Below are 21852 nucleotides of genomic sequence, written 5' to 3' on the forward strand. Positions count from 1 at the left end.
TGCAGGAACGCAGGAATAAACTTATTTTGAGAGGCTTGTTAAAGCCTGAAGGTTCCCCGGCTAAGCCTTAGATGGGTAAACCTTCTAAGCCCGCCAAACCGTCGGCTACATGTTCGGAGCCGTCGCTGAGCGGTGCTACTACTACCACTGCATCGGTTCCGGCTGGAACCAATGATTCTAGGCCTCAGTCGGCTCCGACTCTGCTGTCGGAGCCATCTTCGAGCAAGAAGCGTTCCAGGTCTCCTTCCCTGGAATCGGCCCACTCGGCTCAGAATTCTCCCTTGTTATCGGAGCGGAGTCACAGTTCCCATTCCTCTCGGACTTCCAGGCTGTCAGACCATGACCTCGAGAGGGTGGTTAGCAGACTACTTAAGTCGCAGGCACTGGCCCAAATGTTGCATAGCCCTCCTCATCAGGCAGTGGCTTTCACTACTCCCTCTTTGATTCCTCCTCCAACTCTTCCTGTGAGTTCGGAGCTGGAGATCGTAGGGGTCGGGACCGTCGGAACGTCAGAGCCGATACCACCCCTTTCAGCTCCCTCGTCGGCTCCGATCTCTTCCTTGGTTCCATCCTTGGAGGGATCCGGGCGCCGGGACTCTCTAGTCGGCTCCGAAGGGGCGAGTGGCATCAGACCCTTGTCCGACCCCGTTCTCCCTCTCGGAGCTTTGGCGCAGGTGAGTTTGGCCCCGACATCGGCCTTGGAGCCATCCCACTCGGTGCCGGGAGGAGTCCTTGTCTCTTCGGAGTGGGGACCCCCTTCCCTGCCTGATAGGGGCACCTTTGAGGTCATGAGGAGTGTGCTGGCCCCTGTGCCTGCTCCACGGTCGGCTCCTTTGGCTCCTCCCTCTATGGTGCCTGCTTCAGTCTCTACCCGCTCTCTCGATCCCAAGCGTGGAGAACCGACGCTACAGGTAGCCCCATTGGGCGTATCCTTCTCTTCTGAGGCCTCCCCTGATCCTTCAGGGGAGCCCCCTCGAAAGAGAAAATGCAAGAGGAAGCATATAAACTCCCCTGAGTCAGTCACATCGGACACTGACTTGGATGACTCAGAAGGGTCCCCAAGGTCCCCCTCTGAGGATGTCTCATTTTCTGACATCCTGGAGATTCTTAAACAGAGGGGAAACTGGTCTGCCCTTAACCCTTCTGAGGACGAGTCGGTGTACCTGGATGCGTTCGGTTCTAGCCCTTCCACCTCCTGGGTGTCTCCATCTTTCAACCCGCTCATGGGTGTGGTGGCTCGAAAGGCATGGACGGCACCGGATACTATGGAACCAACTCCCCCGAGGCCTACAAATTTTATTACAGCCCCTTCTGGCAAGCAGATTCTAACTAAGGGCGTCCCTGTTGATGCCATGGTGGTGGCGGCGGCCACTAAAAAGGAGTTGGCTGACCCTTCAGTACCTGTCCATCCTCCTAATAAGGAATCTAGAACTATGGACAGGTTTGGCAAGCGGATGTTTTCCTCAGCGACCTTTGCTATGCGTTCGCTGAATTATTTGTGCCATTTCACCCATCTCCAGAGAGACTTTCTCAAGGAACTGGGTGATACCTTACAGGACCCATCGGCTGCGGGGTTTCAGGAAAAGATCAACTCCCAGCTGGGGACCCTAAACTCTATTGTAAACTCCTCCATGCGGCTCATTTCCTATGCAGCCAATGGAGCGAGTAGGGCTGCAGGCACGGGCGTCGCTCTAAGGAGATGCGGTTTTGCAACTTTGCTGACCCCTTCAAGGCGTCCTTCACTAACACCCCCTTTGATGGTTCTGCCTTGTTTGGACCTCAAGTGAAGGATACATTGACCAGGTGCGAGCAGGAAGGCAAGACTCTCTCTGCCGTAGGAGTCTTTTTTTGTACCCCTTCTAGACCATACCCTAACGGTCAGAAAGGTGGGAAAATGTGGTTCCGCAAACCTCAGGGAGTACTGCCTGGTGCACGTGGTGAACTTCCCTCCAGAGGCAGTGGAGGGAACAATAATAGACGCCGCCCGAGGGGCAGGGGGGGGTCCGCAGAATCAGGGCAGTAGAGAATCCTTCTCTGACAAACCCTTCCAGCACCCCTGAAGAGCTGCCCAACTGTCCACCTTCGGAGGCAGTCGGGGGAAGACTATCACTGTACCCAGAAGCCTGGCATTCCCTCACGCAAGACAGTTGGGTATGGTCAATCATATCCGAGTGTTACAAAATTCCCTTTATTCATACCCCACAACCACCAAAAGGGCCCCTTCCAGACATTCCACCCGGTCTGAGGGATCAAGCAGCACTAGAAATTTCAAAGCTGCTTCAAAAAAGAGCCATCCAGCCAGTCCCAGCAGACCAGCAAGGATCTGGAGTCTACTCCAAGTTCTTTTTGGTACCAAAAAAGACAGGGGACTGGAGACCTATTTTGGATCTCAGCAGACTAACAAGTATGTTCAAAGAACGAAATTCCGGATGGTCACGCTTCAGTCCATTCTACCCTTCCTGGGTCAGGACAATTGGATGTGCTCTATAGACCTTCAGGATGCGTACTATCATATCAAAATGAACAGGCACTCCAGGAGGTTTCTCCGCTTCCAGCTGGGAGCCAGTTACTACCAATTCAGAGCCCTGCCCTTTGGCCTCACCACAGCCCCCAGGTCATCTTTCCCTGCACCAGAGAGCCTTGTTAGCATACCTCTCAACCCATTAGCACAAGAAATCTGGGTAAAACCAAAAAATAATGGGGGAACAAAGGCCCAAAAATAGGGACATGTTTTAAATATTGCTCTTGCAAACTTAGAAAGTTACTAGAATAAGATGTTTTGCATTAGTATGCATTTTCTGAAGGACATGAAGTCTGAAACTCAAATATCTGTCATTATTTAGTGACTTCGGTCTTTTATGGTTTGCTTGAAAATCACAAAAGTTATGTGGAACAAATCAAAAATAAGAGTCAAAAATCTGGATAGTCTGCAAAAATCTGGACAGTTGAGAGGTGCGCTCATTAGAAATTACAAAGGATTCATGGATGCTGAGGATAATATCTAGATGTTATGTCATACTTTTTTTCCATTCACCTTTGTTAGTTTCAAAGAAAATCCCCAGTGTTCAACCCAATCAGAGGGAAGCAGCAGCACAAGAAATAAGCAAGCTGCTAGAAAAAAAGAGTCATCCAAGAGGACCCCGGACCAGAGAGAGCCTGAACTTATTCAAGATTCTTTTTAGTGCCAGAAAAAGACAGGCGACTGGAGACTAATCTTGGATCTCCGCAAACTAATTCAATCAGTTTAGCATGCAGAGTTTTGGGTGGTCACTGTTCAGTCCATTCTGCTATTTCTACACAAGGATGACTGGATGTGCTCAATAGATCTTCAAGATGCATGCTATTACATCAAAATGAACAGACGATCCAGAAGATATCTATGCTTTTAGCCGGGAGCCAGTCATTACCAATTCAGAGCAATGCCCTTTGGTCTCACCGCAGCCCCCAGGGTATTTACTAAGTGCACAGCATAGTTGCAGCTCACCTGAGACTGTGGGGATTCCGAGTGTTTCCATACCTGGACGACTAGCTCCTGACCACTCCAACCAGGCATCAACTAATTCTAGCACAGGACTACTTACTCCAGCTGTGTTCTCATCTGGGGATAGCTATCAGTTACAACAAATTTCAGCTCAATCCAGCTCAAACTTTGGAATTCATTGGTGCTGTTTTCAGTGCAGTCATTCAAATAGCTTCTCTCCCTCTGTCTTGGATTCAGGCAATTCAGTTCCACGTCAAAAAGATCATTCAGATTTATTCCCTTTCAAGCCATCTGATACTCCAAACATTGAGATCCATGTCAGTGGCAGTCATCCTAGAACCGCTGGCCAGGTTCCATATGAATATCTTCCAATGGACACTCACAACTCAGTGGTTTGTTCTCCGACACCTGTTATCCAGGCCAGTCAAGATAACTCAGACTTGCAAGAAGTATCTTCTTGGGTGGACCCACTTTCAATCAAATACACGAAGACCATTCCTTTGTTCTTCCTCAGACCAAGGCCACAGTGACCACAGACACTTCTCAAGAAGTGTGGGAAGGTATTACTTGGTAAGAAAGTCCAAGGTGCATGGTCACCCAAAGAGGCCAACTGTCACGTATCAGTGTCATCAAAAATGAGAATTTCTGCCTAGCATTGCAGGCCTTTCAAGACACTCCCCCAACTGGGACTATTGTGATTCAGATGGACAATATGTTGGTGGTGTGGTACATCAACAAACAAGGGAGAAGATATGAGAGTACAGCGGTGGGCAATATATTCCAGTCACTTTATGAAAGCACTACACATCCTGAGGAAATCCATTGTGATTGCAGACAAGTTAAGCAGGTCCATTCAGATGCCTCACAAGTGGTCTATCTATGTCAGCATGGTGGAGATGATTTTCCATTGATGGGGTCAACCATGCTGTGATTTCTTCATTTCTTCCCTCAACAGCAAATGCAGCACGTATTTTGCCATGACGGTGATTCTCAGAGACACTGTTCTTCATGCTTGACCCTCCAGTCTTCTTTACGCTTAACAAATTTGGCCCTCTGGTCTCCTTTATGCTTATCAAATCTGGTTTCCCTTCCTTTGGCCTCATCTTCATCTACCATGGATTCTGATCCAACTCCAGACCTTTTCTCCAACCCGACAGGCATGGCTCATCCAGACATTTTAGACCTCAAGTTGACAGCATTGTTTCTCCACTTCTGTTTATTGCTAGACAGCCCGGGGTTTCTTCCCGCTGTCCGTCATATTCTGCTATCTTCCCATAAATTTCTACTAGAAAAACTTACAAAAGTAAATGGAAAAGATTTGTTTTTTGAGCCCAGAAATATAATTTAGACATTTTCAGCACTGATTTCTAAAGTTCTTGATTTTTAGCTACAATTTTCATTGAAGGTGTTAGCTCCTCAGCCATCAGTATACAATTAGCAGTCACCTCCAACTTTCATATAGGAGTAAATAACTCTACTACCTTGGCTTCTTCCAAGCTTTGCAAAGTCTTTCTCAAAGGAGCCCATTTACTTAGACCCCCTTTTAAAGGATCTAACTCCTCCTTGGGATTTAAATGTTGTTCTTCAGGCCGTGACCCAGTCCCTCTTTAAACCATCAGTTAAGTCTGATCTAAAATTTTTGACCTGGAAAACTCTTTTCCTAGTTGCTATTACTTCTGCCAGGGGAGTGTCTGAACTTCAGGCTCCATCTTCTAAACCTTGATTAACTTTTCACAAGGATAGGGTTTCTTTACGAATTAATCCTTCCTTTTTGCCAAAGGTGGTGTCAGAATTAAATATTAAGCAGGTTCTCAACCTACCAGTCTTCTTTCCAATTTTTTCTAACAAGAGAATATATGTTACACTTTTTGGATGTCCATAGACAGTTACATTTCTACATTCATAGAACCAAAGATTTGACAAAATATGAACAGTTGTTTGTTTCCCTTTCTGATTCAAAATTAGGCAAACTAGTTTCTAAAGTGACTTTGGACAAATGATTAATTGTATTACTTTTGTGTATGAAAAAGTGGGTTTGCCTTTATCAAAACCACCAAAAGCCCATTCCACCAAGGTCTATGGTAACTTCCTCGGCTTTTTTGTCTAGAACTTCCTTGGATGATATTTGTGCAGCTGCAACTTGGGCTAATTCACGTACCTTTATTACTCATTAGGAATTGGACCTGGTCCCTAGGGGGAAGACCAGTCGTTGACTCAGACATGCTGCGGAATATCCTTCCTTAGAATCCTCACGGGATTTAGGTAGCTGGAGACTCTGCCCCAACAGTTGAGAAGTGAATGAAAATGGCAACATCAGATAAAATAGTTATGTACTCACCATAACGTTCCATCTGTGTTGTCCATTTTCATTCTTCCTCAACTTCTCACCCATCAACCACCTCCTTACTTTACTCCTGGAAAGATCGAAGGATATTGGAGGAACCTCTATTCCTTGTTTGAGCCCCAGATTCCATTCTTTCCTTATTTTCCACTGCTCTGTAGGTCTGTGAGTGGCAAGCTAGATCTGAGGTATGTTAGGTGACCAGGGTATCATGGGTAAAGGGATGAGCTTGAGAGTTCAGGTATTCTACGATCTGGTAGAAGCTTCTGAGTCAGATCTGAGGATCAGATCTGAACTCAACAGTTAAGGAAGAATGAAAATGGACATCAGATGGAACTTTGTAGTGAGTACTTAACTTTTTTTAAATTCTTCCTTGGACAAAAAAGTTCTTTTTGGCCTTTCTGTTGCTGGGGTGCTGAAGAATAGTAACTGAAATCTTTCAGCCTACATTTTTTAAGGAAAATGGAAATTTCCCTTCCACCTCAACTCCCTTTTTCATAAAGCAATTCAAGCAGAAAAGAGCCACCAAACTAGATATTAAAAAGCAATAGTATGGAAGTTTCAGAAGAAGGGACTGTACACTAATTAAGAATGACTGTCTGCCTCTTCTGGTCCCCCTTTCACTTTGGCAATTTTTCTCTTTGTCTGAGACTTCATATTCCTTTGTGTCACCAGATTGTTTCAGTCAAATGGGTTCTAAAACTAATTCAACAGGGACACACTTGACAGTAGGATTTTTTCTTGCACAATAAACCAGGTCTCCCTGCCTCCTCCAGTTCTGCATCAAATGTTCTCATAAAGAGTAACATAACCAGTGCCAACCTGTCAGGTTCATAAATTGTTACTAGACTAAGCCTAGCCAAGTTTTCCTGAAGGAATAATGATGTCCTGTATCCAAATAAGACATTGAGAGCCAGGCATTTATAAGCTACTTCAGTCCATAAGGGACATGGGTGCCAGGCCTGGTGGAAATTTCCTATTCCTCATCAACTGGTCTAGTTTGTGTTTAAAGGCCTGGTGATTTCCTGTTCCCTATCCACTGGTCTACTTTGCATTTAAACTGGTTAATAGACAAACTCAGCTTCACATGGATGGGAGGCCTGCTTCATAGGGAGACAGTGTCTTGGGCTAATATCTGTCTCTCCAATAGCATGATGTCCTTCATGGATGCATCTGCAGTCATAACAAGTGGGTTGTCCTGTCATCAGGCAGCCCTGCAGTCGGCCGGATTCCAAAGTCCGGGTCCGGCTTCGGCTGATGTCGCACTCCACCCGACGTAATCTCTGTTGGTCTTCGGGTATAAAAGCATCAGCCGACGCCATTTTCCTCAGTCTTTCTTGCCGCGTGGCGCCCGAAGCAGAAGCTGTTCGCAAGTGCCGGTCGGTCGGATCCAGAGATTACTTCTACCGAATACTACTTGGAAGACTTCTAAAGCTAAGTACCCCGTTGGGGACTCTTTCTTGCCTCAGCCGATGTCAGAAAAAGTTAACAATTGTTTAACTTGTGGGAAACAAATACCTCATAAAGATTTCCACTCTTACTGTCTGCCTTGTTTAGGCCCAGCCCACGACGTAGCAGCCTGTTCGGCCTGTGCCTCTTTCAACCGGCGAACGCTTAGGCGTCGGTCGGAGTTTGCAGAACAGTTTTTCGGTTCTGATTTTGCGTACATTATGCCGTCGGATCCTCCGACTACCCCCAAAAAACGCAAAGATAAAGACCGACACTCGCGGTCCGCGGTTTCGGCCGAAACCACGGTAAAGCAAACCGCGAGTGTCTCGGTTTCGTTCGAAACCGAGAAAACTGATCAAAGTACAGCTGAACCTATTCTTACAACTGAGGCCCCTGCTACAACTCTTGAATCGACCTCAGAAATTTTACCCACTACGGTGGTTGACTTATCAGACACCATCCCCTTGGATGTCTCTACCCCAGCACGTGGTGCTGCTAGGCCTCCAGCTGCCATGTCCATTAAGGCCTTCGCCAGGGCTAAAGCAGCCAAGACTACTAAAACAGTGCCTGTTAAACCCCCCACATCCAGGCCCTCTTCTAGTTCTCAAATGCTTTCTTTGGCAGAAGATTTAATTTCTTTAATTAGAGGATCTCAATCTCACCCAGACAGGGCCTCTCAGCCCCAGGGAAGAGACCTAGGGCAGAGCGCCCTGAGCCAGTGTCTTCTGATGATTCTGCTGATGAATCAGACATAACTGACCAGCCTGAGGCTCCCTTCACCAATTTTGAAGATTCTGATGCTGAAGAATCCATTCCAGCTGCTTCCCCACCAGAAGAATTCTCCTTTGGGGAAACCTTGCATGCCATGCGAGAACAGTTCCAATGGCAGCAACAGGATTTTTCAGACTCCAGAAAAGACTTAGGACCTTTCTGCACCTCCCACAGCACAGGCCCTTAGCTATACCTCCTGTTCTCTCTGTGGTGGATGATGCTTTCAATGATGTTTGCTCCACTCCAGATTCTTTACCCCCAGCCCCTGCCAAACCAGACAGATTTTACAGGGTGCCAGATACTCATCACCACCTTTACAAGGCCCCACTTGCAGACCCAGAAACTATATCCCAGGGTCCCAAGGCAGTAGCCGCGACCACAGCTAAAAACCCTATTCCTTCTGAAAGGGAAGCAAGGTCATTAGACAGATGGGGTAAAAAGGTCTACACTTCAGCTACTCTCTCAGCTAGAGCTTTAAACTGTCAGTTTCACATGATACAATACCAAGAGTTTATGCTTGATCAGTTAACTAAAAACTAACCACTGATGAATCTCTTGATAAGAAATATGTATTAGAGATGGTAAATAACATACAACAGGTTAGCAACCATTCCTTAAAATGTGGCTATGATGCACTGGAGGCTTCATTTAGATCAGCCATGACAGGCACAGTGATAAGAAGGCATGCATGGCTAAAGGAACAAGCTTTACCGGATCATGTTAAAGCTAAGTTGCTAGATGCTCCTATGGACAAGACAAGTTTGTTTGGTACACCTGCCCAGCAGGTTATGAAGAAAATGGAAGAAAAGGCAAAATCTGTTCAAACTGTTAAAGATTTCTTGCAGGTTCAACCCCAAGGTTTAGCAGGAACTGGCCTGCCAAAAATTGGTCCTTTCCTGACTCCACAAAATTTCAAAGGGGCAGGAATAGACGTTCCAGAGGCAGAAACCAATCCAGAGGAGGTGCCTACAGAGGACGACAGTGGCAAGGTAACAACAGAGGCACAGACGCAGCCACTGCCACTACATCAGCACAACCACAGTGACTTAATCCTAAATCCGCCTACCAGGGAACAAATAGCAGCTCCTCTAGGCGGAAAGTTAACCTTATTTTCAAAGAACTGGCACTACATAACAAAAGACAAGTGGATTTTACAAACCATAGATCAAGGTTACTGGTTTCACTTCCACACTTTACCAGTCAAAAGAGGAATGCCAAATCTACCTCCACATCAAAAAACAGAGGCTCTACGCCAGATAATGGAGTTAGCAAACATGAGAGCTGTGGAAAGAGTGCCAACAGCAGAACAAGGAAAGGGGTTCTACTCCAGACTATTCCTAGTTCCAAGAAAGGAAAAAGTTGGAGACCAATTCTCGACCTGTCCACCTTAAATACATACATCATTGTCCCAAAATTCAAAATGCTGACCCTACAGCAACTTCTTCCCATGCTGGGCAAGGAGTCTTGGCTGGTAACTCTAGATCTCAAGGAGGCATACCTGCACGTCCCCATTCGACCAATCTGCAGAAGATACCTCAGATTTCTTGCAGGATCAGAGCACTATCAATTCTCAGCATTGCCCTTTGGCTTATCTACTGCGCCCAGAGTATTCACAAAATGCCTGGCATCAGTAATCGCCCATTGCAGACTACAGGGAATTCAAATTTACCCATACCTGGACGACTGCCTGCTACAAGGGGACAACAAAAGCAAGCTGACAACAGATTTACAAAGGGTCATTTACTTGCTACAAGGACTGGGATACACAGTCAATTTACAAAAGTCAAGGCTGATACCATCCCAAACAAGGACATTCATGGGGAATTGGACACAGTACAACAAATGGCATTCCTGACTACAGAAAAACAAAAGAACTTCCTCTTTACTTCTTGGCACTAACAAAACTGAACAAGTTAACAGCAAGAAAAGTTCTGCAGGCCTTGGGCTTCATGGCATCATGCATAATCTTGGTCCCATTTGCCAGACTACATATGAGGAAACTACAGTGGTACCTAAAGAATTTATGGTCCCAACACAGACACAGTCTAGAAACAGAAATCCCACTAATTCCATGCTTAAAACAGGAGTTCCTATGGTGGGCTCAGGCATGCCAGTCAAACCCAGGCCTACCCTTTCACAGATGTCAACCAAGCCAGACCATCACAACAGACGCTTCAGACCTAGGATGGGGGCCCACATGCTGGACAAATGCGTGCAAGGATTGTGGACACAGGATCAACTTCACCTGCACATCAATCTAAAAGAAATGCTGGCAGTAAAACTGGCAATCCAAAAGTTCAAACCATTTCTCAAAGAGGGCCAGTTGATGATAAGGACAGACAACACCACAGTCATGTGGTACATCAACAAACAGGGAGGCACTCATTCATACCCCCTATGCAGAATGACCTTGGAGCTGTGGACCCTGGTACTCAGCTACAACATTCAGTTACAGGCAATATTTGTACCGGGGAAAGACAATACTCTAGCAGACATATTAAGCAGAACCACCCGGATGCCCACGAATGGAAGCTGCACCGGACATCTTCAAGACCATCTCAAAGAAATGGGGAATGCCACAGATAGACCTATTCGCATCACCTCTCAATCACCAGCTCAAAAAATTCTGCACAAGGACATTCCACCCACTAGCATGGAAAGTGGATTCGCTCTCCTTCAACTGGAAAGGCCTAACAGCATATGCATTCCCACCTCTTCCTTTGATACACAAGGTACTACTAAAAATCAAGGAAAAACGTCCAAGGATAATCCTGATAGCTCCAAACTGGCCAAGACAACACTGGTACCCACTACTGAAGAGCATGTCTCGGAACAAAATGTGGCCAATACCTCTGATGCCTTTGATGTTAACTCAGAACAACTACAGCATCATACATCCAAACCTAAAAACGCTGCAACTGACTGCATGGAACATCACATAGCAGCAGCTAATCCAGAACTTTCCCAAAGAGTTAAAGACATTATTCTTGAAGCACGCAGACCTTCAACAAGAAGGAGCTATGCTGGAAAATGGAAAAGGTTTGTCATTTGGAGTGCGGAAAGAGGAAAAGATGTGTCAAACATAGATATGCCTAACATTCTGGAGTATCTGGCGAACTTCTTCATTCAGGCCTGTCCTACTCCTCCATCAAGATACATGCATCAGCTATTTCAGCAGAATACAGCTTTGATCCACCTGTTTTTCGCACCCTTTGCTCAGGCAGTTCCTCAGAGGAATCAAGAATGTAAAACCTCCAAGGAAACCACCATTACCAGCTTGGGATTTAAACTTTGTGCTAGAAAAGTTGACACTATCACCCTTTGAACCAGCAGCAACAGCAGACCTACAACACCTGTCATGGAAAACTGCTTTCCTACTGGCAATTACTTCAGCAAGGAGGGTTTCAGAACTACAGGCCTTAATGGCAGTGCAACCCTTCCTAATCTTCCACCAAGATAGAGTGTCCATGAGGACTAATCCTACATTTATGCCCAAGGTGGTATCCAGAGTGTCTTTAAACCAGGCAATCCACCTACCTACCTTCTTTCCCAACCCACAAAACAGAGGGAAAGAATACTGCATACCTTGGATGTACATAGACAGCTACGCTACTACTTGGACAGAACAAAAAATAGCAGAAAGACTGACCAACTTTTGTAGCCTATGCAACAGGAAGGGAAGGAAAAGCTATTTCCAAACAGACAATCTCCAAATGGATAGGAAATTGCATACGATACTGTTACTCCTTCCATGGAAAACCAATTCCACAGAACATAAGACCTCATTCTACAAGGGCAACAGCCACTACCACAGCCTTCTTACGAGGAGTGGCAACCAAAGACATTATTGAGGCGGCTACTTGGACCTCCGTGCATACATTTGCCAAGCATTATAATTTGCCTCTATATTCCAGATCCCGAGCAGGGTTTGCCACTGCTGTACTGCAAGGGATCCTAAACACACCATAATCTACTTTTATCCTCCTCCCTAGTTGGCTATGGTATTCTACCCACTTGTTATGACTGCAGATGCATCCATGAAGGACATAGTACAGTTTTGTACCTACCATAAATGTAGATGTCCGAACTGGATAGCATCTGCAGTCAGGATTACCCTCCCTCCTTCCCCTCTGTGGTACTCCTAGGGTGTTTACCCTCCTAATAGCTAGCTGTTGGGGGGGAGTCTTTTATGGTGTATTTGTTTGTATATATGTACATATATGCTTATTGTTGTGTTTACCTCTATCTATTTGGAAACATTGGCATCTATCCAAATTTTTAGCCTGCAAGAGGGCTACTGGCATCTGGGGCAAGAAACACTGAGGAAAATGGCGTCGGCTGGTGCTTTTATACCCGAAGACCAACAGAGATGACGTCGGGTGGAGTGCGACATCAGCCGAAGCCGGACCCGGACTTTGGAATCCGGCCGACTGCAGGGCTGCCTGACGACAGGACAACCCACTTGTTATGACTGCAGATGCTATCCAGTTCGGACATCTACATTTATGGTAGGTACAAAACTGTACTTTCTGTTTGTATTGCTGATACTGTTTGACTTTTGAATGTGCAGGAGATTCATAAACATGGGGTTAGCAGATGCCTTGTAAGCAAGGCATAGATCACCCCTCACCAATCTATAGAAGACTGAGTAGAGGGAAAGTGCTTTAAGGTGCTCTGCATATGACAGGTTTGTTACGTCTTGCATTCTTTTTTGTAAGGAACCTCTGAGGTTGCTCTAGTTGCTGCATATGCCTGGTCAGGTACATACTGAAGGGAGCATTGTACTCTGATTGGTCTGACAAAGGTAGAGTACAGTGGGATAATGACTTCTTTGGACCTAGATACTATGCCCTTCTTTATAAGTTGTTCAACATAAAAAGATTTCCTCACCATTGTGGCCACATGGTGGTCAAAGGTAAGGCTGCTGTCTATGTGCATAACCAGCTCACTGACCACTGGGTCGATTCTCAGGAGCATGTTATCAACATGGTAATTAGCTGGGAGAATTGAATTCCCAAAGGGTACAATTATGCATTTCTTACCATTGAGTTTAAGACCATGGCTTTGGTACTATTTGTTAGTCAGAGATGGACCTTCATGAAGAATGCTAGTGTCTGCAGGGGAGACAGTGATAACCCCCAGCTTGCCTTCATCTGCAAACTTAGTCAGCCATAAACATTTAGCATTTGCTTGTATTTCAGAAAAATAAATGCAGAAAAGGAGCGGGCCCAGTATCGAGCCCTCAGGTAATTTGCTAGTAACTGGCCTCTTGGTTGAGGTGATCTCACCTATTTTGACATCCTGGGTCCTGTCAGACAGTTGGTTATCCAGCAGGTGATAAAAGGGTTTATATCTAAATTAGTGAGCCTGTCTATAATGCCTAAGTGGGGTATTGCGTCACAAGCCTTGGCCAGGTTGAGGTAAGCCTTGCCTTCATCCAGTGCTTTGGTGACCCTCACAAAAAAGTCCATCATATTTAGTAGACATGATCTTCCATTAACAAAGCCGAACTGTGATTGTTCCGGCATTTGCAGTTTACCTATGTCCTCAGATCTTGACTCCTTTGCAAACTTGTTATGATAGCCTGGGGAGGTAGCAACTCAGCTCATTTTGACTCTTCAGGCTTCATACATTCCAGCAGAACAAAACTTTGTAGCAGACAAATTAAGCAGAGCTACAACAGCTAGGACAGACCCTCATAAATAGAATCTTTACTGTGTATTCTTGTAAGCAGTTAATCCAGATGTAGGGAGCACCTCCAGTAAAGCTGTTTGCCTCCTCTTAGAACAGACATATAAAGAAATTCTGCTCCAGGATTCCTTGCAATCAGACCTGGAAGATATATGCCTTTTCATTCTTATGAACAGGAATATTTCTTTGTGCTTTTCCACCCTTTTTTACACTGATATCTGTGTTTCTTCTAAAGATCCAGAATGACTCCCGAAAGATTGTGGTGGTGATTCCCTTTTGGCCCTGCAACAGTGATTCTCCCTTCTTTCCAAACTGACCAAGGGCAACTACTACAAGCTTCCTCACAGACTAGATTTACTTCTATAAGACAGCAGTTGTTTGATATACCCCATCCTGAAAACTCTTCAGTTGATTGTCTGGATGAAAGAATTTTGATACCTTTTAGATACCTTTTTTTCTGGTGAAGTGCAACATGTATATTAAAGGGAGGTTTAAAAAATTGCTATTAGGAAGTCTTATTTGTCTAAGTAGAAAAGTTTTTTTAGTTGGTGCCAGTCCAAGAACTAGGACCCTCATCAAGCACATCTGCCTCTGGTTCTTATTTGTGTGAGTTAATGTCCCCTGGCCTTTCTTATTCCTCTGTCAGTGTGTATTTGTTGGCCTTTTCTGCTTATCTGCACTTGGATCCCCTTGTCTTTCTGTGTTCAAGTTAAACAGTTTCGAAAAGGGTTTTTGCACATATGCCCAGTTAGAAAACAGGCAGGTCCTCTTGGAATCTTAAATTTGTCCTTGAAAAGCTTACTCTGAACTGTCTGTTCAGGTGGATTTCAGGTTCTTAATATGGAAGGCTGCTTTACAGTAACTGCTTTAAATGTTGGGGTCCGCTAGGGCGAGTCCTGAAATATGAAGACTGAAGGGCCAAAAGGTCAGACTTGCATATACTAATTGCGAGATGCCAATTTTCAGAATATTACCTTTTCTCCGAGGTATGGCAATCTTGGACTTGGTATATATAAGATTGGGAGGTGCAGGGAGGCTTGCCCCCTGCAAAAAGAAGTTTAGAGGAGAAGAGTGGTTTTCGAAATAGCTCTTCTGTGTTTTTGGTCTTTTGTCATAGTTGGCATTTTGAGTGTCAACATTTCAATGGGGAGCTGTTTTACTCATTGCTCTGACTTCTGCTATGAGAGTATCCTAGTTACAAGCTCTTTTGGTGAGTCAGCCGTACCTCATTATTCACAAGGGCAGGATGTTTTTTTATAAGTAATCCTTTTATGCCTAAATGTCCCAGAGTTTATCATGAACCAGTCTCATTAATCTCCTTGTCTTTTTTCCTGACCCCCGAGAACAAGGGAGAAAAGTTTCTACACACTGTGAATGTCAGCAGGCAGCTCAGATACTACCCAGACAAAACGCAATCCTTCAGGGTTAATGGTCTTCTATTAAGGTGTAAGAGGAACGAACAGCCAGTTTCAAAGTTGACAGTTTCCAGATGGTCGTCTCATGCTGTTGCTTTTTGTTGTTTTCGCCATAATAAGCCACTTACAGGCATGGCTAGGGTCTATTCTACCCAGGCTTTGCCTTTGTCTTTGGCATTCTGGAAATGTATGGATTCTAGAAGTATTCTAGAGACAGCAACTTGGTCCTCTGCATGTACTTTACAAAGCACTACAAGCTAGATTTGTTTTCTAGGTCCCGAACAGGTTTTCCAGGGACCATTCTCCCAGGCTCCTGGATTCTTACTTTTTTATTTTCCTTCTCCCTTCTTAGTTTCTAAGCTATGCTAATCTACTCAAGTAGTGTAGGCTACAGCAGCAATGATCTAATGTTGAACACTGTACAATTGTGCAAGTAAACTTGCTGTAACAGTAGATGTTGTAGTAGATGACTGTTACAGTAGCCACCCCTCCCTTAACTTCCTTTTTTGTGTGTTGTTTTTGTATTGCCAGGGTGTAGATTTATATATTTTGTGATAGAGTTGGCTTTTTCTTTCGTTTCCTAGCATTTTCCTTTCAGGGCTGTTGCCTGCCTTCCTTGGGCAAGAAATCTCTAAACTTTTGGTGCTCTGTCTTTTTTGTGTGCAGCTCCTGTCAAGCTTCTTATAAAGTTTGTGGAGGGTGCCCTTTCATTTGATACTTGGCAGGTCGCAGTGGGTAGGATCCAAATAACTTAGGCTACTGCAACAGTGACCTATTAGAACATATACCGTTACAGTAAGTTAACTTACACAACTGTATTGTCTCCTCCCTCTGAAATCCCATTTGTTGCCATTTTCTAGTTCTTTAAAACTGTCATTGTTTGAGGATTGCACATTTCTCAAGCATTTCCCCAGTGTTTGTGTTGTGGTAATTTTATTGTTAGAAATTCAAGAGTTTGAGACTTTGGTGGTTGCATACTTTGAAAGTTACATGGATGAGTTTTATTTCCCTTTTAATTTCTGTATTGTTCTACTTTGGATGTGAAAAGTTGACAGTCATTTATAATTTGCTGCATGATTTCTGTCTTCTTGTTCTGTTTAGCTAACACTGCTTTTCTTTATTCCCCAGAATGTGGCGTGCCAAGAAGAAGCTGTTGTGTGCCTGTATTTTTTTATTAGCATTGTGTATTTTTATCTGGGCACCAAAACGCTACAGCGCTCTGGATATCAGTAATCGAATGAACAGTGTCCCTGAAGTCCTGCTGGATGAAAGACTATGGGCAGCTAAAACTTATGAACATATACATTTCAGAGTGAAAGGGGAGGCAGCAGGGTATGTCACTGTTTTTTTTTTTTTTTTGTAACTCCAGTCTTTCATTCCATCTGTAGAATTTAGGGTATTTTATTACTGTCATATTACTGTGTCAGCAAATTTCTGGTTTTGTCTAGAACAGTATTAACTCTTCAAGCCCTGAACACATGCTGGCCTTAAGATTCTGTGCTGCTTGTTGAGGGTACACATGCAAAATATAATGTATCTATTATGAAGTATGTTAAATATACATATTTATATTTATACATGCTTAGACTTCTATCACCAGCTGCTCAACAAAATGGTTTAGCAAGATATCAGCCTTTTTTGGGGAATGTTACAGGTGATGGGAGTTTTGTAGCTAACCAAGTAATATTTGCCAAACTGCCAAGTAAATGGATTGTTAAACTGTAGAAATCAGAAAACAAGATAGTTACGTGGTATATCACTTTTACTGAAAAGTTTGTTAGGAGAGGAAATGTTGTCTTGACATATAACTGAATATGAAATAAAAATACCTGAGCATCTGTAAATTAGAAGAAAAATGTGGTACCAGCTTCCTGAAACAGACTTTTTTTTGCCATTTTGGTGGCACTTGGTCAATCATGCCGATGTGTTTGGTTCATTTTGTTGTATTCTATGTAATTACTTTCCAAAGTGTATTGTTGTTCAACTTTAAGGGAGAATTTGAATGTTAGTGTTTTAAAGTTTGTGCATTTTTCATAATTTTTTCTGGTTTTGACATACCTTCTTTTGATTGTGATGACTGGAAATGGGTTTATTCTACTTTACCTTCTATGGAAAGAAGTCCTTAAGGATTGCAAAATTCATGAAATACCACAGATTTGACCTGATATATATATATATATATATATATATATATATATATATATATATATATATATATATATATATACATACACACACACACACACATATATAAATGGGATCCATACAGATCCCCGAATGCACTCATACAGATCCCCGAATGCACTTTCGGAGAAGTATGCTTGTTGTGCCGGTCGTACTACGGTGCGGATAATGGAAAATTCCCTTTTTCCCACTGTAGTGCGACCTCGGAGTGAAAATGTTAAAGTAGGGGGGGTGTGGTGCAGGGGGGCTTGCCCCCCTGCATAGAAGTAGGTTTAATTAATGTTGTGTCTGCGTTTTCTTTTTTAAACATACTTTACCGTAAGCACTTTTTCGGTGAAAACGCTTTCTGTAAAGTATGTTTGGTGATAATGGGTTTGGAGTTTTGATTTTTCGATCAAAAGTCCTAGATCCATATGTATATCGATATATCTGTTTGTGTATATATATATTTTTTGTTGTACAGTACTAAATACAATCTGAGATTTAGCATTAGAATGTGAACAGTATAAAATAAGTGGACTTACAGGTGGCCACTGACTGAGTAGCAGGTTGATTAGAGCCCTCTGTGTAAAATCTGAGACATTATTAAAAAAACAAAAACAAATAGAATTTATCAATCTGGGTAAAACTTCAGATACTCAACACACTGCCTTACTGCCATATGGGCAGTAATGCCCTGCTATCCTATCTCGGCAGTCTATCAGAGTTCATAACTCCTCCCCATGCCTGTCTGTGAGTGTGATAGACCAATCACCTGCAAGGACAGGGACTACCTTTCAGACACACAGGCAGGACCCATTCAATTTTCTAGAGCCGTAGTAAGAGAAGGAGCTCTGAGAAGACTGCTTCTAACTCAGGAATTTATAGATACCGAGTTCAAATAAGAAACCCTTTTGGGATTTTATTTCCTCCCTCTGCCATTTCTTTCAGTGTTTGAGTAGTGTATTCTGCTGCTTTGACTTTTTTCTGATTAGAAATTCTGTATATGCTTTTGTTTTTACTTTGACTAGTATAGCAAGGCCTGTTGATTAAAACCTTCATTTGGAAGTTTTGACATGAAAACTCACTGATACTGCATTTTTTTCTTTGGGGTTATGATCATTTTAGGTGACTGAGTAGGATTACACCATTCATTTTGACTGAAACTAGCTCTTTTTTTTTTTGGCAAAATTAGGATACTTTTGTTGTGCATGTATTTTGTGCTTTGAACTGTGTTGCTGAAAATAACTGCCATTTTCTCAGTGCAGTGTTCACCATAGTATCCCTGCAGAATGGTTTTTAGATTGCTATTGAGAGGGAGAATAGTGAGATCTGTCCATTTTTTTTTACTGGGCTGACTGTGTAGCCAGTATTTGATATTGAGATGGTGAGTTTCTTGTTCCCTGACTTGATGGACTCGGAAATGGTGCACCCACCATCACCACCACCACCGTCTACCTCTTGTACACCTAAAAAACAGAATTAAATCAAGAAATATGCCTCAGCCTATGACTTGTGATTCCAAGCAACCTAGCTTCAGGCTGACTATTGGACCAGTCACCTTTTTTAACCCTAGGTCCCCTGGTGTGGTTTTAGTATCACAACTGTGCTTGACACAAGGGTCAGACACGTCCTCCCAGGTTGTATCATTGCCTAGTTCAGGTATGGGAGAACCAAACTCTTTCTGTGCAGGGGATGGCAGGAGTGCAGAATCTGTTGCTAGTGTTGGATATGTCTCCTCCTGGGATTCTCCCACAAGTGTAGTACTTGAATAAAAGAGACAGATGGCCCACCACATTGCAGGGGAACAGTCTCTGACTGTGTTTTACCTGAGCTGGTGGCTGTGTTTAGCTCCATTATTCATAGGTTCATAGGTTCATACTAGGCTATCTGCCCTGGGGCAATTATAAGCCTAGCCCGATTCTGTATGGCTTGCGCCACCCCTTGATTTGAGTATACTGTGCCCTTTTTAAGGTTTAGTTTACTGTGCCTCTGTCTAATAGTGACACGGGAGTAATCCCTGGGACAAACCTACGATCTTCCATCCACTTATCGAGATTCTTCTTGAAGAGATTCAGTGAGGTGCTCTGCCTCACATGAACTAGAATTCTATTCCAGAGTGAAGGGAGCCTCTGGGTTATGAACCTGTCCCTCCAGCAAGTTCTATTTATTTCTGTGCTGAGGTTCAAGTCCCTCGAGCGTGTGGCTCTAAGGGATTTAGATTTACTGAGGTGGAGCATGTCCATTAATTCTGGATTTGACATAGCTTTGTATGTCAGGCATAGATCGCCTCGAAGTAGGTGGTATGCAACTGAGTAGAGCTGGAGTTTAATTAACCGAGCAGCATATGGCATCTGTTTGAGACCCGTGATCCTCTTGGTGAGATACTTTTTGGGTCTTTCTAATTGCTGCAGGTGTCGGGTAAGGTACATCCCAAAAGGGGCATTGTATTCTATGATGGGCCTGATGAGGGATGAATAAAGGGGCACGATTACCTCTCTTGATCTAGATGTGAAACCCTTCGTGATGATACCATTGATTATGGGGTGCAAAACTGGGTTTTGACCAACTGTGACACTCACCCCCATTTAGCCATCCTAGGATCCTTATTTTGTAAGGGATCTGGAATCTGAGGTTTCAGAAGTAAGAGTCTTAGTCTATTTCCTCTGAAAATGAACAGATTCTGTAACCCAAACAGATTTTTTCCCATATTCTGACTGACTTTAGGAGTGTAGTCTTTTAGAAGCAATCATCTGCTGCCCCCAACATCAGCATGGTATATGATCTTTTCGTAGACGAGGCCCCAGATGTGGCCATCTTCCCTCCATTTATCACTTGATTGAAAGATCATTTTAAGTAAGTTTGCAATTCTCCTCTGCTGAATGATTCTCTGCCCAAGAAAGACTGTGTCTTCTCCAAATCCAGTCCCTTCAGAAATTCTGTGTAACTGGCTAAAATCTCAAGGACAGAAGCTGGTGCAGGCCAGCAGGGTAGTTTCTAAAGTGGTAACTACCAGTGTATATGTGGAAGTTTATGTTGAGGTGTATGTATAGTTTAGAAGGGTTTGCTGCCTAGTTACCTGCTGAGCAAAAGTTTTATGGGAAGGATGTTGTTTCCAATATTTCTGAAGTCTTTATATATAATTTAAGTGCCTTTAAGGGGGCTGACACTGTTTCTAGAAGTGCGGTGACATTGTTTGTGATAGGAAGGTATACTTGGTTACTCAGCCAGAGCCTTTCTAATAAATAAAAAAAAATGAGATTTTGAATGCTTCACTTGATTCTGATTGTGTGTTTGGTACAGCAGCTAATCAGATCCCTAAACATTGGGATGACAAAGTTAAACTGATGCAGGGGGTGTCAATTTATTCCCAAGTTTCCTTCCAATTAGCAAGATAATTTTCACGGTTCTATCTATTAGAAGTCGCAGCAGTACATAAACCAAAGTACCAAGAGGAAATGGCAGGATGAGATTTTTGCCAAGCCTAACAAGAGGGGTCCATTTCCCTAAAAGGATAGTCCTGCTTCCAACTTTCAACTTTGCTGAGTTGTAGCACCTGTCATTCTTAAGTTCCCCTCTTGGTACCACAACTCGAAAGTTAGCTTTGAACAAGACAGCCTTGCTGTCAGTGATTTACAAACAGTGGGTGTTCTGCTCATTGGCAGAGGTTAGAAATGGATGGAACATCTGCTTTTGTCCTGTGAAGTTCCTCCTCATCCATCAGGCCAGACATTGTTATTTTCTCCTGTACTCTGGCAAATGCTGGACTAAGGAGTCATATAAACAGTCCCTCCTGTGGAGAGAATGAATGTTTTTTTATTCCAAAATCTTACTGGCTCCCAAATGAGAAGTATCATGGAGATTGGGTTGGATCTGTCCTGTCCGAATTCTTTGTCAGTGTCCCCAAGTTCAAGATGCTCACCATGCAGACATTGCTTCCTCTCCTGCTGGACCACTGCTTGATGATGACCCTGTACCTGAAGGCTGTTGTATCATCCTATGCCCTTTGTTCATCACTACAGGTGATAACTGAGATTTTTATGTGTTGAATTTGCAGTTCTATGCATTGCCCATTGGGCTATCCACAGCAATTTGAGTGTTTAACAAATGCTTTGATCTGGTAATTGCTCACTAGCAGGATTTTGGCATTCAATTCTTTTCCTCAGACGACTTGCTGATCTGTGCAAAGTCTGTAACTAAGTGTTTGGAATTGTTAGAAAAGGTCTTGCCCTTACTTCTTCCAACTAGGGTATAAGTTTACTTTTGGGAGTCATGCCAGACAGCCTTGTAAAGACTCTTATTCCAGGGGTGCTTTATCAGCTCCAACAAGAGAATGGTCTTTTTTCCTGAAGACAAGCTCCTGCGTTACAAGATGGTGTTTTCAGAAATCCTCCAGGAGGAACTTAACCTTGGCAAGAGAATTTCCCAGAAATTCTATGATGTATGGTGTCTTTGAATCTCATGATAGCAGTGGCCTAGCTCTTCATGTGGAATATTTAGTGGCATATCTGGAATTGTTGACCCAGCACCTACATTCTCTG

The 21852-nt window shown here is 43.6% G+C and overlaps 1 protein-coding gene across 3 annotated transcripts in view; it reads left to right on the forward strand.

Annotated features, from left to right (window-relative positions):
* Nucleotides 1-21852, forward strand: part of B4GALNT1 (beta-1,4-N-acetyl-galactosaminyltransferase 1) — a 2012712-nt gene that overhangs the window by 385183 nt on the left and 1605677 nt on the right. For all 3 annotated transcript variants that reach the window (XM_044083592.1, XM_044083594.1, XM_044083595.1), the window contains exon 2: nt 16277-16480. In XM_044083592.1, coding sequence (XP_043939527.1) covers nt 16277-16480 — 204 coding nt within the window. The remainder of the gene's footprint in view (nt 1-16276; nt 16481-21852) is intronic.

This window comes from Protopterus annectens, chromosome 9.part0, assembly GCF_019279795.1.
Source record: "Protopterus annectens isolate FY-2018-M chromosome 9.part0, PAN1.0, whole genome shotgun sequence".
In the NCBI taxonomy this organism is placed as follows: Eukaryota; Metazoa; Chordata; order Ceratodontiformes; family Protopteridae; genus Protopterus; species Protopterus annectens.